Source organism: Elephantulus edwardii, unplaced genomic scaffold, assembly GCF_000299155.1.
Source record: "Elephantulus edwardii isolate Elephantulus edwardi_28Jun2011 unplaced genomic scaffold, EleEdw1.0 scaffold00055, whole genome shotgun sequence".
NCBI lineage: Eukaryota > Metazoa > Chordata > Mammalia > Macroscelidea > Macroscelididae > Elephantulus > Elephantulus edwardii.
In genome coordinates, this window is record NW_006399805.1 from 7,824,979 (window position 1) to 7,842,419 (window position 17,441).

At 40.9% G+C, this 17,441-nt stretch overlaps 1 protein-coding gene across 1 annotated transcript in view; it reads right to left on the reverse strand.

Moving 5' to 3' along the window:
• Positions 1-17,441, reverse strand: part of DGKI (diacylglycerol kinase, iota) — a 341,252-nt gene that overhangs the window by 42,090 nt on the left and 281,721 nt on the right. The window contains exon 29 of the mRNA XM_006887211.1: positions 15,703-15,728. Within this exon, the coding sequence (XP_006887273.1) occupies positions 15,703-15,728 (26 nt within the window). The remainder of the gene's footprint in view (positions 1-15,702; positions 15,729-17,441) is intronic.

Sequence of the window (17,441 nt, forward strand, 5' to 3'; positions counted from 1 at the left end):
AGGGTCGCTATGAGTCATTCTCAGCTTGATGGCACCTAATGACAACAGTAATAGGGAGCTCCGGTCGCTTGAATGTAAGGAGTTGTGCTGGCAACCCAAAGGCAAGTGATTCAAATACACCAGCTGTTCCATGGGTGAAATATGGGCAGTCTCCTCCTGTGTAATATACAGACTCTGAAAACCTGCAAGAGGCTCAGCTCTGAGTTGGATCTGACAGTATATAACAACCACCACCACAACAATGAGATGTGTGTCAGAAAGGCCTGGAGACCCACACCATCACTGAGATTTACCCACCAGTTGTATCTAAAAGCTGTGGAAAAGAATATGGCACCGCCTTCAAAAGCTGGGAGTAAAAATACCATTGAATCCAGCAGTAGAATCACTAAGCATGAATCCCAAAGTTGTAAGAGCTAGGACACAAAGAAATACATGCACGCTTAGGTTCACTGCAGTATTATTTACAATAGCAAAGAGATGGAAATAGCTTGCGTATCCATCAATGGCTGGAAGGTTAAACAAATTGTGGAAAATATAGACAACAGAATACCAACAGAGCACTTAAAGAATAATGAAGAATTTGAGAAACACCACATAACATGAACAAACCTAGAGGACAGCACGCTGAGTGAAAAAACACAGACACAAAAGGAATAAATACTGTATGAATTTTCTCTTATAAAAAAACTAAGAGAGAGTATACAAACGGAACAAAACATTCTTTAATGGTTGCCAGGGATGGGTGAGGAGGGGAAGAAGTATTCATGATAGAGTGGTAGATACATGGTAGGAAATAAAAATAAAATAGAGTCAACAGGCACTTTGACAGGGAGGTGTGGGGTTCAGGAGGAGGGCGTAACATCTAGACCACACAGTGAGAGCTGTCTCCATCAGTTCCTATGAAAAGACATTAGGTGTTTTAGAAAAAGTCCAGTTCAAGTAGATTCCCACTCATGGAGACCCCTTATGGGTCAGGGCAGAAATCTGCTCCATTGTGTGTCCAATGGCTGACTTTTCAAAAGCAAATTTCCTGGCCTGTCCTCCATGGAACCTTGGGTAGACTTGGACCCCCAACCTGCTGGCTACCAATGAGAGTGTCAACATTTTGCACCAGCTTGGGACATCCCACCAAATACAACAGTGGATTATATTCTAATGTCAGCCGTGCCAAATCCCTTCTAGAGCACATAACCACCAACAAAAGTGATAAATAGGGGTTTGTGTTTTGGTTTTTTTTATCTCTCTACTGACTTCATTACTCCTCAAATTCAATTGAACTCATTGTCATTGAACTGACTGTGACTCACAGTGCCCCTATAGACCAAGAAGACTGCTTCCTAAGATTTGCAAGGCTGTAATCTCAGTGGAGGCAAATTACTGTACCTTTCTCCCTGGGAATACCTGGTAGCTTTGAACGTCTTATCTCTTGGTTTCAAGCCAAGCATTGAACCACTATGCCACCAGTGCTCCTACAAATTTAATTAATTCCTACTAACCGAGTGCATGGCTGTACATGAGGCCTTTCCATCTGCTTCAGCCATTCTTTTAATGGGATCACAAGCATGGAGTTTTCCTCTTCGGAAGAGAAAACCCAACAGTTCTGTTCAGGGATTCCTGCTGGCTAAGTCACACCCTCCCACTGCCCAGAGACCAAGATGTGTAGCCTCAGAAGTAGTTTGATCCACTTCTCTTATTCACCCCTGGAACTGCCGCAGACAGTGCTGGAGCCAGATGTCTCCCAGAACTGGCCATCTGATTCTCTGTCCTTGTAAAATCATTCTCTTGTTTCACCAAGTCCCAGCTCTGTAATTCAGGCACAAACACAGGGCTTCGGGCTTTGGTTTTCATTTCTTACTCTTTTTCGATCCACATTGCGTGTTCCCCTGGAAATTCTACACACTCAACACACTCGCTAGTTGCTCTCCAGGCAACTTCAACTCATGGCAACTCCATCTGGGTAAGAGCAAAACTGTGATCCTTATGGGGAACCAATGCCAGGATTGACAGGATTGCCAAGATTGAGGAAGGCCCTCAATGAAATGGATTGACTCAGTGACTGGGGTAATGAGAGTAGGTGTGTCAGAGACAATAAGGTTGGCGGTTCAGGATAAAGTAGGGTTCACAGCTATTGTATATAAGGACACTATGAGTTGCAAGTAACTCAATGACACATAATGACAAGAACAATCTTAATAACGTCTATGGATGTATGAGTCAACACAGTTTTGTTATTAAGAGTTGAAGAATCAATTCCAATTCATAGCATGGTCCTGGGTCCTGAGCCACTCTCACAATCATACTACAATCGAACCCATTGTTGCAGTCACTGTGTTGAGCCATTTTGTTGAGGTTGAGGGTCTTTCTCCCGTTTGCTTCAATCATGATGTCTTCCTCCAGAGACTGTGTCTTCCTGATAGCATGTCCAAAGTACTGAAGACAAAATTTTACCATGTAAAGAACATTTTGGCTCTATTTCTTCCAGAACAGATTTAGTTGTTCTCCTGGGAGACCGTGGTGTATTCAATATCCTTTATCAGGATAGTAATTTAAAGGCCTCAACTCTTTGTCTGAAATTTCATTTCTTATTTTAGATTAAATACTTTTTTACATGTGGAAGTTCTATTTCTAGATGAAATAAGGAGCCCTTGTGGTATAATAGTTAAAGTGTCTGACTGTGCAACAAAAGGTTAGTGGTTCAAATCCACTGGATGATCTTCAGGAAGAAGATGTAGCAACCCTGGAAACCCTATGGGGAGCTCTCTCTGTCCAATGGGGCAACTGTACATTGTTATCAAGTCAACAGAAATGGGGAACACCATGAAGGTAATAATCAAGGATTTCCTCAAAGCCTCTAAGAAAAGCCCAAATTTATTTCTGTTACCAAGTCAGGAAATAAGGAGACGTGCCATTGTTTTGTTAACTGTTGTCGAGTCATACACAACTCATAGTGACCCTATGAATGAAAGACCTGAACACTTGTATAACTTTCATCATTTCTCCAAGTTTATTGGGTTTCTGGAGGCAAGTTATTTTGGAAGTGGATGCCACTCCTTCTTCCAAGCTTGTTTATAATGAGGTAGCTCCATAAAACACTATCTGCTATGCGTAACCATTATCGCATTTGATACATCAGTGTCACAGTGTTCAGCATCACAGCAACCACGAGTTGCCTTTGTATAGCAAATGGACAAAACTAGAGCTATACCGAGGCTCCATCTAACATATTTTGGACATGTTGTGAGGAGAGACCGGTCCTTGGAGAAGGACATCATGCTTGGGAGGGTAGAGGGACAGCACAGGAGGGGAAGGCCCTCTATGAGGTGGATTGATTCAGTGACTTGGGTAATCGGGATGGGTGTGTCAGAGACAGTGTGACTGGCATAGGACAGAGCAGAGTTTAGGGCTGTTGTACATAGGGTCGCTACGAGTTGCAAGTGCTTGACGACACATAACAACAACAATCCTCACTAGAACCAGAAATAAACCTCTATAGAATCTGGCTGCTCCAGACAACTTCCCAACCTGGATTCCAGCTCCATATTGGTGACCAAATGCCTTTTTAGATGTTGTTGTTGAATGTCATCTAGTCACACACAGCTCATAGTAACCATTACACTAGGAAAATCTGCAGTTAAGGACCTCTTCGAATTATTGAGGAGTAATGATGTGAGTTTGAGGTCTCAGGTACACCTGAATCAGTTTTCTTGATTATTTGCTTTGCATCCAAGAGCTGGACAATGAATAAGGATGACAGGAAAATAATTGATGTCTTTGAGCTGTGGTGTTGGAGAAGAACACTGAATATCCCATGGACGGCTAAGAGAATAAACAGATATGTCTTGGAAAGGGTACAGCTGGAGTGCTCTTTGGAGGCAGGAATGATAAGGTTTTACCTCATACACTTTGGGCATGTTGCTAGGAAGGGCTATTCCTTGGAGAAGGACATGATCCTGGGAAGGATGGAGGTTCAGCAAAGGAGAGGAAGACCCTCAACCAGTTGGACTGATCCGGGAACTGCTGCAATGGACTCTTGTGTGTCAAGAAGTGTGAGGATGGCGCAGGACAGAACAGGGTTCAGATCTTTTGCTGACAGGGTGGCTATGAGTCATTCTTAACTTGAGGGCAGCCAACAACAACAACAATAATAAATTTTTTTGTTCCATTATTTCTAAGTGTTTCACTAACAGAGTGAATTTTTATATTTACTGAAGCTCAATATCAAGAAGATAAAGAATCTCACCAGTAGGCCAACTGGTGGCGTCCTATTAGATGGAGAAGAGATTGAGGTTGTCAATAATCATAGCTTACTTGGATCCACAATCAACACTCATAACACCAGCAGTCAGGAAATCAAAAGATGAACAGCATTGGGAAAGTCTGCTGTCATGGACCTCTCCAGAGTGCTGAAGAGCAACGATGTCAGTCTAGATACAGAGATGCGCCTAATCCAGGCCCTAGTCTTCTCAATTACTTGTTATGCTCCAGAGAGTTGGCCAATGACTAAGGATGACAGAAGAAGAAGAGATGCCTTCGAGTTGTGATGCTGAAGAAGAGTCTTAAACATACCATGGACTGCAAAGAAAGCAAACAGGGTTGTCTTGGAGAGGGTGAAACCAAGTCTTTCCTTGGAGGCTAGGATTTTGAAGCTCCGCCTGACTTACTTTGGGCACATGGCCAGGACAGATCAGTCCTTGGAGAAGGACATCATGCTCAGAAGGGTGGACTGACAGTGCAGGAGAGGGAGATCCAGATGAGTTGGATTGATACAGTAACTGGGGCAGTGGAAATTGGTGTGTCAGAGTTAGTGGGACTGGCTCAGGACAGGGAGGGGTTCAGAACTGCTGTACAGAGGGAAACTACACATCACAGGCAACTCAATAGCACATAAAAACAGTAATATACTATGACAGGTTTGGAAGTAGGAGTGGCATCCACTTCCTAAACAACTTGCCTCCAGAAACTCTACGAACTTTGATAAATGTTGTAGAGGGGTTTCCGGCCTTTTGTTCATAGGGTTGGTATGAGTCATGCTCAACTCAAAGGCAATCAACAACAACAACAAAAACAAAATTCATTAGCCTGGAAAACAGTGCACCATAACATTCTTTCTCCTTCCTAACATTCAAATGACATAATACATAGTCAAATTCTTAGCTTATTATAAATTGCTTAAGTAATGTAAAAGATTAAAAAGGAGGGAAATAAATCTTGTATTCTAGGAAGGTCTTTCATCACCAGAATGGGGAGAGAATTTCATTTAGATTGACACACTTTGTTTAATTTTGCTTTCCTGGCATTTGGATGATAAAATTATGATCCTGAGAGAGGAAGAGAAGTGGGTGAATGAATCAATCAGATTCACGTTAGGCTTGAAGATGGGAGGAAGGGGCAGAGTAGAAAAGGGGTGATGAGGACGAGCCCTGATAACTTTTACAGAGGCCGTGGGGGAAGCATACTGGTTACAGCCTTGTCTCTTTCTTCACTGATCCACATGGGACCAGCCTCCTTGAATCCAGCTGACGTATGTTCCCCTTGTCCTTCAGGACCACTAAAACAACTTGAGCTGGAAGAACGTGCTCATATTTCATTCTGTGAGAGCTGCACGCAGATCTGACATGGCCTAGGCATGATGGATGGTTATTGGTTTTAGCCCAGCTTCAAGACTGCATGGGAGATGGTGTTGAAGGCCGGGCAAAAGTCCAGAAGCGTGTGTTCTAGAGTTCAGGAAGATTAAGGGTTTACAGGTCAGCCGGTCACCAGGATGCACAGTAAGTACCTTATCAGTCCCTGGCAGCCAACTGACCACTCTGTGAGCGAAAGGCCCTCTTTAAAACTGAGAAGAACTGAATTAGCCAAAGCATACCTCATTGGATCAACAGCAAAGCGAAGGAGAAGTTAAGACAGCAAAGGTCACTTTTATAGATATATGCCAGCAAAATGCGCACACACAGTTAAATGCATAATAAAAAAAATTCCAAGAATCTATTCCACTTATAAATGTAAAAGCAGGCAATGTAATTTGTCTTTGTTATTAAATTATAATAAAACACTAATTTTACATCTTCCCCCTATCAACATGGGACAGATATTAGTTGGAAACACACAAAAAAATAAATATTACATTTTCGAAAAATGCTAGTTTTAAATTTCACTTCAGTATCATGGTATGCAGAGTAGCAGTCATACCTTAGAATCAAGAAAGAGAAAATAAATGACTATTTCTGACTCTGGCTTAAAAAAAATATGTCCTTTCTTTCCTTCCTTTATTTTCTCAGTTTGTAATATTTTAAACATGTTAAAGTAAATATTCTCTGAGTCCAAAAAGCAAATTAAAAGCAAGGTTGCAGAGGGATCTTAGGAGCAAGGGTACAATTCTTCTTACCCCCTACATACAAAGCTATAATCAAGTTTCAAAAGATAATTATCACCAAGAAAGTATCCCATAGGGATGAAATGTAGCAAAGGGATTATAGCGTTACCATCAATGGTGGGATTCAGAAATGAGAGCACAGTCAGAGCTGGGATACTGAAGTTAGAGCACTCTGATTTTGCAAAGTACAAGGTTTTCAGTTTCATTTTTCCTGTGTCTCATCTAACTTGTTTTTTAAATTAGCAATGGCTTATTTGTTTTCCTAGGATTTTGAAAAGAAGATTAGTCAAGGGAAAGTACACTATCATTTTTATTCCTTTCCTTTCACACAGTCTTTGGGGAGCACCCAGTGAGACCCCCTCAAAAGGCCATCTTTTCAGCCCATTAGTAACTGAATCCATTTGGGGAAGGGCCAGGGCTGACCTACCTTATACAACAGGGAACAATAGTAATGAGTCTATGAAGGGATTTAAAAATGTGTCTTCAAAGTTTCTGTTTGCCAACACCACATACCACAGCAATTTTAACAGTAAAACTTGTGTATAGAGAACCAGTTCTGTGCCAGGGTACAGCAAAGAATCGGGCAACGTCTCTATTCATTGACTTGAGAGTTAAATAGGAAGGTCAGTGCCAGCAACGAGGAAAAACATTTGGAATACATTCAAAAAAACCATCAGTGAATAGGGAAGGAGAAATCATGGACATTGGAGTTGTCAGGAAAATTCATCATTGTTTGTCCTCAAAGTCTATGGAGGTGGCTCCAAGACACGGGAATTGATGAGCTCTGTGTGGGGACCTGAATGAAAGACAATGAAGGTGGGCTGCCAGAGAGACGGTAGGAGGTGATTTGAACCATATGGCTGAGTGAATACAAGGGATATGGGGCCTGGAAAGGGGCCCACAAGTGGGAGAGTATAAATAATTCACCATGGCAACATTCACCGACTCCGTGAGGAAAGAGCCTCAAAAGCAGGGCTAAAAAGTTGGAATCTAATTAATAAGCCAGTGGGGGATTCTGAGCAAGGAATTGGAACTGGGCTAAATAGGACCACTCTAGGAACATTTCATTTGATGGTTCTAGGTCATTGCAAAGTGTTCTACTGCAGGGGCCAAGATTGTATACTTCCTACCAAGACATCTGAACATCTGCCAACTTTTCCATCTGTACCTTCCACCAAGTTCATTCAGCACGTTTTCCCAACAGAGTACAGGAGCTCAAAAGGGAAACATCTAACCTTCTTCTTTCACTCGATTCTTCTGGTCGTAAAAATTGTTTTCCTACTTGTGCTAGATCCCAAAAGAGTTGCTATTGTCCAAGAATTCTACTTGCAAGAATAAAATTAATAGATGAGATTGGGTGACGAGAAAGACAATATTAAATAAGGACTTGACAAGACATGTAATTAATTTACATGTAATTAATTAATCAATTGTAATTGATGTTATAAGGCAAAATATATATGAGTAAGTGAATGGAAATCAGTATGACTTGTACACTTTTGCTCAAGTAAAACAGCAAATAAAAGGAAAAGTGCTTATTGACAGGCATTCGTATCTCTGAATCTTTAATTATGGACATCTGGAGGGTAGGGAAAGTGGACTGAAAATATAATAGCTTTAAATTGTTCTTCTGTGTCAAGAGTACGGTTCACTGATATGTGAAAACAAAAAGAAAAGGAAAGTTTGCTTGTAATTATCAATTCTTACTCAATTAAAAATTTCATAGCAATGAGATGGTGATAGAGGCTGTAGCAGCCATTTTTAATGTTCCTTAATCTCCACATTTGTGTCCCTCAAAAGATAATGCTGTATCCTGCAACCTGTGAATGTGACCTCATTTGGAAATAGAGTCTTTATACATATAGTTGTTGTAGTTGTTGTTGTCAGGTGTCATCAAGTCGAATACAACTCATAGTGACCCTGGAAACAACAGATCGGAACCCTGTCCTATCCTGTGCCATCCTCATCGTCTCTGACACATTAGAACCCACGGTGGCTATCACTGTGTCAATCCATCCGATCGAGGGTCGCACTCTCCTCCACTGACCCTTAACTGTTCCTACCAACATATTCCTTTTTAAGGAATTGCCTCTCCTAGCAACATGCCCAATATACGTGAGATGAAGCTTTGCCGTCCGTGTGCCTGTCCAACATACTGGAGCTCACTGATGCAGCCACTATGTCAGTTCATCTGGTTGAGGGTCTCCCTCTCTTCTGCTTACCCTACAATCTTGCCCTTCAATATGACTTCTAATTTTAGTGTCTAAAAAAGGCTTTCCAGTTTTATGAAAATATGACAGTAATTTAAAAAATACTCATTATATGTTGGGGTTTTTAATATGAACAAAAACAAATGAATATAGACTTTTTTGAGAGCCAAGACACACTGAATTTCCATAACAATTTAAATAGCCAAAATACTGGATTCTAAAACAAAAATATTTAAATTCAAGAAAAATGGGAATATAATGATCAAAGTGAACCAGATCTTTTGAATATTTCTGAATCTTCACATAAAAAGGTGCAGAGAAAATAGATGATGGGGGGGGGAACCCTATGGTCAAATTAAACTGAACTCAGATGATAAGGTATTTTTACAGACTTGAACAATGTGAGTGGCTTGGGACAGTCTACCAATAGTCACAGAATTCATGACCTGTATTCTATCACAGCTATGCAGGAAAGCAGAGGCAGCAATAGGACATCTATTGGAACTAAGAACAGGAAATCTCAAAATAGCCACAGAGACTCACCTAAAAGTACCATGGGCCAATTTGAGAAAAACTACAAAAACTGTCACAGCTTTTCTATTCAAGTTGCAGATGAATGCAAGAGTCCAAGCAGAGATGAAAGGGTCTAGAGCATTGCAGACTCCATGAATTCTTAAACTCGATCATTCAGAACTCCCTTTTCAGATAGGACTCAAATGGAGGATAAACTGGTGGGAGTGGAATACACATGGAACGGAATATAGAAAAAGGAAAAAGAAAGGTCATGGTAAAAGTGAGAAAAATAATTTTATGGATTTGGGTTGAGTCCTACTCTCGCCCACACAAATAGGTATTATAAATTCTGAGTTGTAGGCATGAGTTTGCACTCCATTTGGGAAAGCGTTGTCTTTATTACATGAGTTAGACAAGACTAGGGAAGGGTTTGTTTTTAGTCATCTCTGAGACATAGATTAAACAAGCAGAAGTGAAAAGTAGAGGTGGGGAAGACTGTTACTAAATCACAAGATCTCCAAGAAACCAGCTTGAGAGACAAAGAGCTTCCTGAAGAGCTGACAGAGAAAGAAAGGTTTCCCGCAGAGCTGACACTGTAAATGTGGGCTCTGTGCCTCCTAAATTGTGACAAATATACTTCTGTTCAAGTCATCAATTTGTGGTGTTTCTGCTAGAGTACAACATTAGGTAACCAAGACAGAGGTCCAGACCAGAAAAATCTCAGAAAACAAGCAATCATATTTTTAACATTATATCAACCAATAACAGAATGTTGTTAGAATATTCTAAAATATTTCTCCTTTTAAAATTCAGAGACCAAAAGAATCCAGTGTAAAATATCAATAGACAAACTTTGACATAAAAGCCCACCAAAAAAAAAAAAGCCTCCCAAAATTCCCTCAAACTCATTGTTGTAGAGTCAAAGCAAACTCTCCAGTGGGTTTTCTGAGGCTGTAAATCACAGGGAGAAGAGTCCTTATTTTTCTCCTGAGGAGCAGCGGGAGGATTTGAACCACCAGAGAGATGTCACCATTAAGTTAGCAGCACAACTCCCTTTGGACTTCACCACCAGAGTTCCCTTATTTCGCTATTATTAGAAGTAAAAAGGACTAAGAATTAGACTTACATTTCTACAGTAAAAGACTTTATCCAGGAAAAAAAAATGGAAAAAAATTCAACTCTGATATACAACTTTGAACCAGCTATTGTTATCATGTACTACCGAGTCAGAACCAACTCAAAGTGGACCCGCCAGGGAGTTTTCAGAGGCAGTAAACTGCAAAAGGAAGACAGCCCATCTTTTTCCCAAGGAGCAGCTGGTAGACTTGAAATGCAAACCTTTGGATTAGTAGCATATCTTCCTACCACTAGACCACTATAGCTTGACACAAATGAATCACATGAAACACAATTAGAAAAACTGACAAATGAAGTGACTTTATAAAGAATGAGAAAGAAAGATAAGAAAATCTTAAGTTAAAAGGAAATTATAATGAACACGGAATATATGTTAGAAATTAACAAGAAAAGGGAGATAAAAGTATTTAAGACAGAATGAGAAATACTGAAGAAAGGTAATGAAGATACAACAAACAAAAAATGTGTTCCTATAGAAGAAAATAAAACCAAGCCAAAGAATAAAACAAATATAAATGCTTAATTCAATAAAATGGTCCTGAAGTTCACAAACAAAAGTAAAAAACAGATAATGGAATTCCAAAATCTCTGTAGATGTTCATTGAAATGAAAAAGAAACTAAATTAAAAAAACAAAACAAAACAGATATACCAACAGTCCCTCATTTTCATGACAATATTAAACTTTCAAAAGTACCTGTGGGTCACCCTCCTTCCCAAAAAGCACTAGTTATTACAGAAAAGGAAAGTATCTTTTGATTATCCAGGCTAAAAAATAGGGGGAGAACTTTTACTATAAAAATAAAATCATACCATCTTGAGACTAACAACCTCTGATGTAAGTTAGAAGTGGCTTATAGTGTCAAAGATAGAACATCAGACTTGATTTTATATGTAGCACAACTGATTTTCAAGAGTGAAAGGTGCAGACAAACTGTTATTTCATGAACTTAGGAAACACTGTTCTCAAGAGATTGATCTGTTACAGCTGGGTGTACAAACAAGAATGATCTCTTGGAAAACAGCCCATCATTGCTTAAGCTAACCATGTGTATGACCAACCAACCAACCAACTAGTTGGGTCACGGTCAGTTTTAAACCCTAGAGAGATTCTTGCACATGGACATCTGGAGTTATAAAAAATGCTGTCTGTGTGTTATTTTGTGAAATTAGCAGACAAAACCCTGAAGTATACATAAGGATACAGAAGCAGTAGAAGAGAAAAATAAATGGTTATCTATTCATATGAAATGAGTTGCAAGCAGGAGCGTCATCCACTTCCTAAATAACATGCTTCCAGAAACTCTATGAACTTTGATAAATGTTGATAGTTGTAGAAGAGATTCAAGCCTTTTGCTCATGGGGTCACTGTGAGTTGTGCTCGACTTGAAGTCAATCAACAACAACAAACAACAACACATGATATGAAAACGGCCCACGACCACAGAGATGAATCATAAAAATATAACTTGAATGCAGGTAGTCCCTGGGTTATGAATGACATTAATTCCTACCCGTGTTGTTAAGTTTTTAATTGGAATTTGTAGGTGAACAGGTGTATATGGTTCTTACTTAGCTTTACTTGAGGATAAGAAAAGGCTCAAATCTTTTCCATGATTTAAAAGTGGCACATGCTGTCAGTGAAGTTGACTGTGATGAATATATTTTTGCCAATAGAGGCTGGTCTAATTATTTCAAAGGGGAGGCAAGTGTAAAGAGCTCAAGTAGATCTGAGATGGTGGTGATGGCACAGAATAGTCATGTTCAGATCTTGTTCACAGCGTTGCTGCGGATCACAGTTGATTTGACGACACTGTGGCGGTGTAGTGCTTTCTGTGTCGGGCTGTACACTAAAAGGTTGACAGTTCAAATCCATAAGCTGCTCCATAAGAAAAGGACAGCCTCCTCCTGTTCAGATTTCCATAATTTTGGAAACTCAACAGAGTGCCATCCTGATTCCGAACCAAAGGCAGCAAGATGTTAGCAAAGAAACATCTCGAAACGCATCACATAAGAGCTTTGGGATAGACAGGTTATGTTTCTTTGGACAGCATATTGCTTGGTACTGCTGCCTCTATGCCTCACCCCTGGGCATTTACACCGTGATTTGGCCCATTTTGTCTTCAGATACCCTCTGCCTACCATTACTATTGTAATAAAAACACCACCACCCTTGCCACTACTGCTGAGAGGTCTAGGGGACAGAACAGAAGAGGTGCTGCTTTAGGAGTTCTGGGGAATCCAGCAGATTACTGGCTCTTCCATTCAAAACTGCTGACTGAGGGTAAAAGGGGCAAAGAGAAGCTGCTAAGTGAGGAGGCTGAGATGATGGGACTGAAGACAGGAGCACAGCACAGAGAGGCAGCCTGGTAGGGTGGGCCCAGGAGCAGTTTGGGGATGAAGTGACAGGCACTAATTGCAGGGGAACTCCCACGGCTGGGCCATCAATCACTGCCATGCTTATCTCCTGACAGGAGCAGCGCTCCAGCTCCAGATGTGGCTCGAAAGCACGATGCTTCTACTGGGATTTGTGGTGGCAGGTTTCCTGGAAGTTTCGGTTTCACTCAGTTAACTAATTACTAGGGAACGTGGTACTGCTATTTGCCTTTTCTGTGGGGAAGGACCCATTTCAGGAGGGGGAGAAGTTCCTTTTTGTTTTGTTTTGTCATTAAAAAGAAACCACTTATGAAGCAGAAAATAAACTCTGGTTCTAGGTAAGGAAAATACTTTCTCTATCGTTCCATCCCTTCGTTTCAGTGCCGAAGGTCATGCCTATCTTCTCCCTGGATATGGTGGAGAAGGAACAAGTTTGGGAGTTGGACCGGGGTTTGAAAATGAATTCAACCACTTTAATCACTGTGGGACCTTAAAGTACTCTGAGTCTGTGTCCCCAGTTGTAAGACGAGGGAAGATTCACCTAAATATAATGCTACTTATAAAAGAGGAAATGAAATCATGTAGAAGAAGCACTTTAGCTCAATGCCTATCGTATAAGAAGCACTCAATAAATTACAGCCTTCCTCTCAATGAGCCTGACACTCTACTATATAAATAGAAACACTACACGTTTTACTTGTGCCATGAGCCACCGCTTTATGTGACCACACATCTGATCATGAGTTCATTCTTTCCTCTGACACTACTTGTTAAACTGGGAATGATACATTTTACCCTCTTCATCCTTATCTAAAAGGTGTGCAGGGTAAAGGTAATACTTCGTGACACCCGTGAAGGGGAAGTCTTCCTCTGCTCATCCTCCACCTTTCCACACAGAGGATGGAAAAGTTGATCAGACATGGGTGGGAAGCCCGATCTCCTCTTTCACTGCCTGGATGCCAAGGAGAACAACACCAAGCTTAAGTTTCTTTAAAAAAAACTAGGAAATGGCTTCAAACACGCTGATGGTTAATATTGGGCATCAGCTTGGCTATCTGTGGTTTCTAGTGGTTTTTCCAAACACTGGATTAATTGGTATTTCATAATGTCATGATCTTCCAAATGTAATCTAATATAAAACAATCAATACAACAACTGAAACTGGCCTTCCTAAGGGTGGGGTTTGTCTTAAGATTGTAAGATGGACTCAACTTCATTCTCTTCTTGTCCTCCCTGTAAAACTGGGAACACAAGTCAGCAGATACCACTAACCTAAATCCCAACCTACAGATTTTGTACTTCATAATTTCTACCGTCCACTTATCCATCTATCTACCTGTCCATCCATTCACCCACCCATCTGTCCGTACATCCATCCATCCATCCATCCATCCATCCATCCATCCATCCATCCATCCATCCATCCTTCCTCCATCCATATCCATCCATCCATTATCTATCTATCTATCTATCTATCTATCTATCTATCTATCTATCTATCTATCTATCTATCTATCTATATCTCTGTCAATCTGTCTGCCTTATGTCTCACTGATTTTATTATTCTGAAGAAGCCCAAGATCTTTCTCCATTTGCGCTCACAGCAGTCATGTGAGGGAAACAGGTAAGACCCTTTTCTAAATAAGGACACCAAGATTGAGGGAAGGCTGATTACACAGATGGAATATTTAGTCATATTATCTGTAGGGGATAATCTGGGAGAATGGAGGCAAGAGACCTCTGGTGAGTTAGTGGTAAGGAGTTGTGCTGCCAACCCAAAGATGTGGTCCAATCTACAGCTGCTCTGTGAGGTAAAGATGAGCAGTCTCCTCCCATATGACTTACAGCATCTGAGAAGCTGTTGGAGGATCAGCTATGAGTTGGTTCTAACTAAACAGTTCAAACAATGACATACAAAGTTCATCATTGTGGGGTTTCTGCTCCGTATTAAATACTGGTGAGATGAACACAGCTACTGGAAAACTGGAAAGAATTCGTCTATATGGCATTGGGAGTCCATATCTACTCAAGGATTACTAGTTGGGTGTTAGCAAGGACCACAGTGAAAACAGGAGACAGTTTCAAAAGTCCAAGTAAGAAACAATAAGGGTCTTGGCCATGGCAAGGTAGATGGAAAAGAGCTTAGAGAGAACATAGAGTTTTAAAAATGGAGGTGAATGAATTAAGTGGCCCGGTGGAAATGAGAGGTGGTGAAAAATAAAGGTTAGGGTAGCTGTCTTGCTCTGGGCTGGCTGGGTAAATGGACAAGGTGTCATGAGCTAAATTAAGGACTTCATGAAGAATAGTAGGTGAACTCTCAAGCCCCCTTAGATCTCTTTTACAAAATTAATCAAATTTCCTTCCTATTAGAGTGTGACCCCTGCCTCTACCAGACTGCCAGAAATCCTAGGGGAGAGAAGTCCTGTGTGCGTTCCAGTTTGTGCGCACCTCCATACAGCAGGATGATGTAGCACGATTAGACACCCTTATTGGTCCAAAGCAGACAGCTAATAAATATTTTTATTAACTAAATAAATGAATAAATTCAAGGAATAAATGTGACAAAATTTTGAGAGAAATAATTTTCAATTACAATACAAATTAATTACCCCAGGTAGGTAACAACTCAAGCCACATATCAGTTTACTTTACTTCAGACTCCCAGCACCCTTTGCAAGTCCAAAGTCTATTCTGAAAGGGACTTTTGAGGCTTAATATTCCAAACTCTCATTTTAACAATGACAATCAGAATCAGAGAAGTTACTAGCCTAAAATTGCAAAAACTTTCTAATGACGGAACATAGAAGAAACACAATGCATTAACCTTCAAAATATTTCCCAACAAAAATGTTTGTAGCATATTTAAAGGCAATGAGGGATATTACATTTTTGGGGGGGATATTACATTTTTAAAAAAAGAGATGCTACATTTGTCTAGGGTGAATTATTTTTTAAAAAAATAATATTTCACACTTAAAAAAATACAGGGTCAACATCTTGGCAAAATTTCCTTAAATCATTATTCCCTCTGGCATTAAAATATGAGGATTAGAACTTGGCTTTTAATACTACATTATTTTAAATAAGAGATTCTTACCATGGTCTTCTGATGAAACTGGTGACCTAAAAAGAAACAATAAACATGATCAATTTTTTTCCCGTTATACTGGTAATTATAAGTCCAATAATGATCAAGAATAATTTTAACAGAATTGTTCCAGAAAGATTCAGCTACATGGAAAACATGATCCAGTATATAAAAAGTACAATCAATGTTCATTACATGGTATATCTCAATTAATAAACAAAAAAATTTACCTGGATTTGTTGGGTGGTAAAAAAATTTAAAAAAAAAAATACCCAGTAGCAAGGGAGCTCTGGTGGCCTAGTGGCAAGATGCTGCACTGCAATCCCAGAGGTACGCGGTTCAAATCCACCAGATGCTCTGCTGGAGAAGGAGGGGGCAATCTCCTCCTGTACCAGTCAGATCTGATTTGACGGTACACATAAAAATACTACAATAAAAATTTAAAAAAAAAATACCCAGTAGCTGTCAAGTCATCTCTGACATAGGGTCCCTCCATGTGTCAGAAGAGGACCGTGTTTCACCAGGCTTCCAATGTCTGTGACCTTCTAAAAGGAGAGCACCAGGTCTTTCTTCCAAGGGACTCAGGGTGAGTTCAAATGGTTAACTTTTTGGTTACTGACCAAGCTCTTAATCATGTGCTACCCAAGGACTCCCAGTTAGGTGGTCAAAGTCAAAGTCAAAGTCTTTCCTTCGGAGTCAGAATCAATTCATTGCCCATCTTTCTCCCTTGGTGCAGATGGGAGACTCAAACTGCCTGCCTTTGGCTTGGCAGCACATATCCTTACCCACTAGGCTACCAGAGCTTCCTGGTTAGATGGTGGTTGGTTGTTATTATTATGTACCACTGAGTCAGAACCAGCTCAGAACCGACCCTCTAGCAGGTTTTGAGAGGCAGTAAAATGCCTGGAAACAAATGTCACACAGTTTGGGTCCACCAGCTGCTCCATGGAAGAAAGGTGGGACGATCAACTCCCATGCAGTTTACTGCCTCTGAAACCCCACTGGAGGGTCAGCTCTGAGTTGGTTCTGATCTGATGGCATACAACATCAGCAAACATGGCCTGGAGGGAGACTGCCAAGGAGCTGCGGATAGATTCAAACCACGTGCCTTCGGGCTGGCAGCGCAGCTCCATACCACTAAGCCACAACGGCTCCCTGGTTAAGTGGCAGAGTTACTAAAACATCAACCTACGTCCCAGCGTAATGTCCCAGAACCTCAACAAAGTTAAAAGCCTCTCAAAGGAGAACTTCCAGGATTCATGTACCAGACGGAATGTTGTCATAACACCTGGTACTAAAAGCCCAGGCCTCCAAAGTATCGGGGATGAAATCACAGGGAAAGGGCCTACTGGCAAAAAAAAAGGGGGGGGGGCTATTTGTCCAGCTTTTTATAAAGCAGAAGGAAAAGAAACACCATGCAGTCTTAGGATGACTGTTTTCTCATTCCTGCTCTCGGGTGAGGTGAGGCGACAGCGACAGGAGGCTCCGGCTCTGCTGCTGGTCTGCAGAGACGCGTGAGAGGAGAGCGGCAGCAGCTACGTGAGCAGCGGGCAGAGACCACGCCAGAGACCAAAGCTGTAGTGCGCAGCGTTTGCACAAGGGAGTGGAGCAGTGGGCGGCCGCCTCGAGGCAGAGTGCAGCAGTGTCGGCATTCTTAGGTGCCATGGGCAGAGGCGTGAATGATCCATGAGGTATTAAAAGAAGGTGGAAGGAGGGCACAGAGTCACTGGCTGACACAGAAATACTTC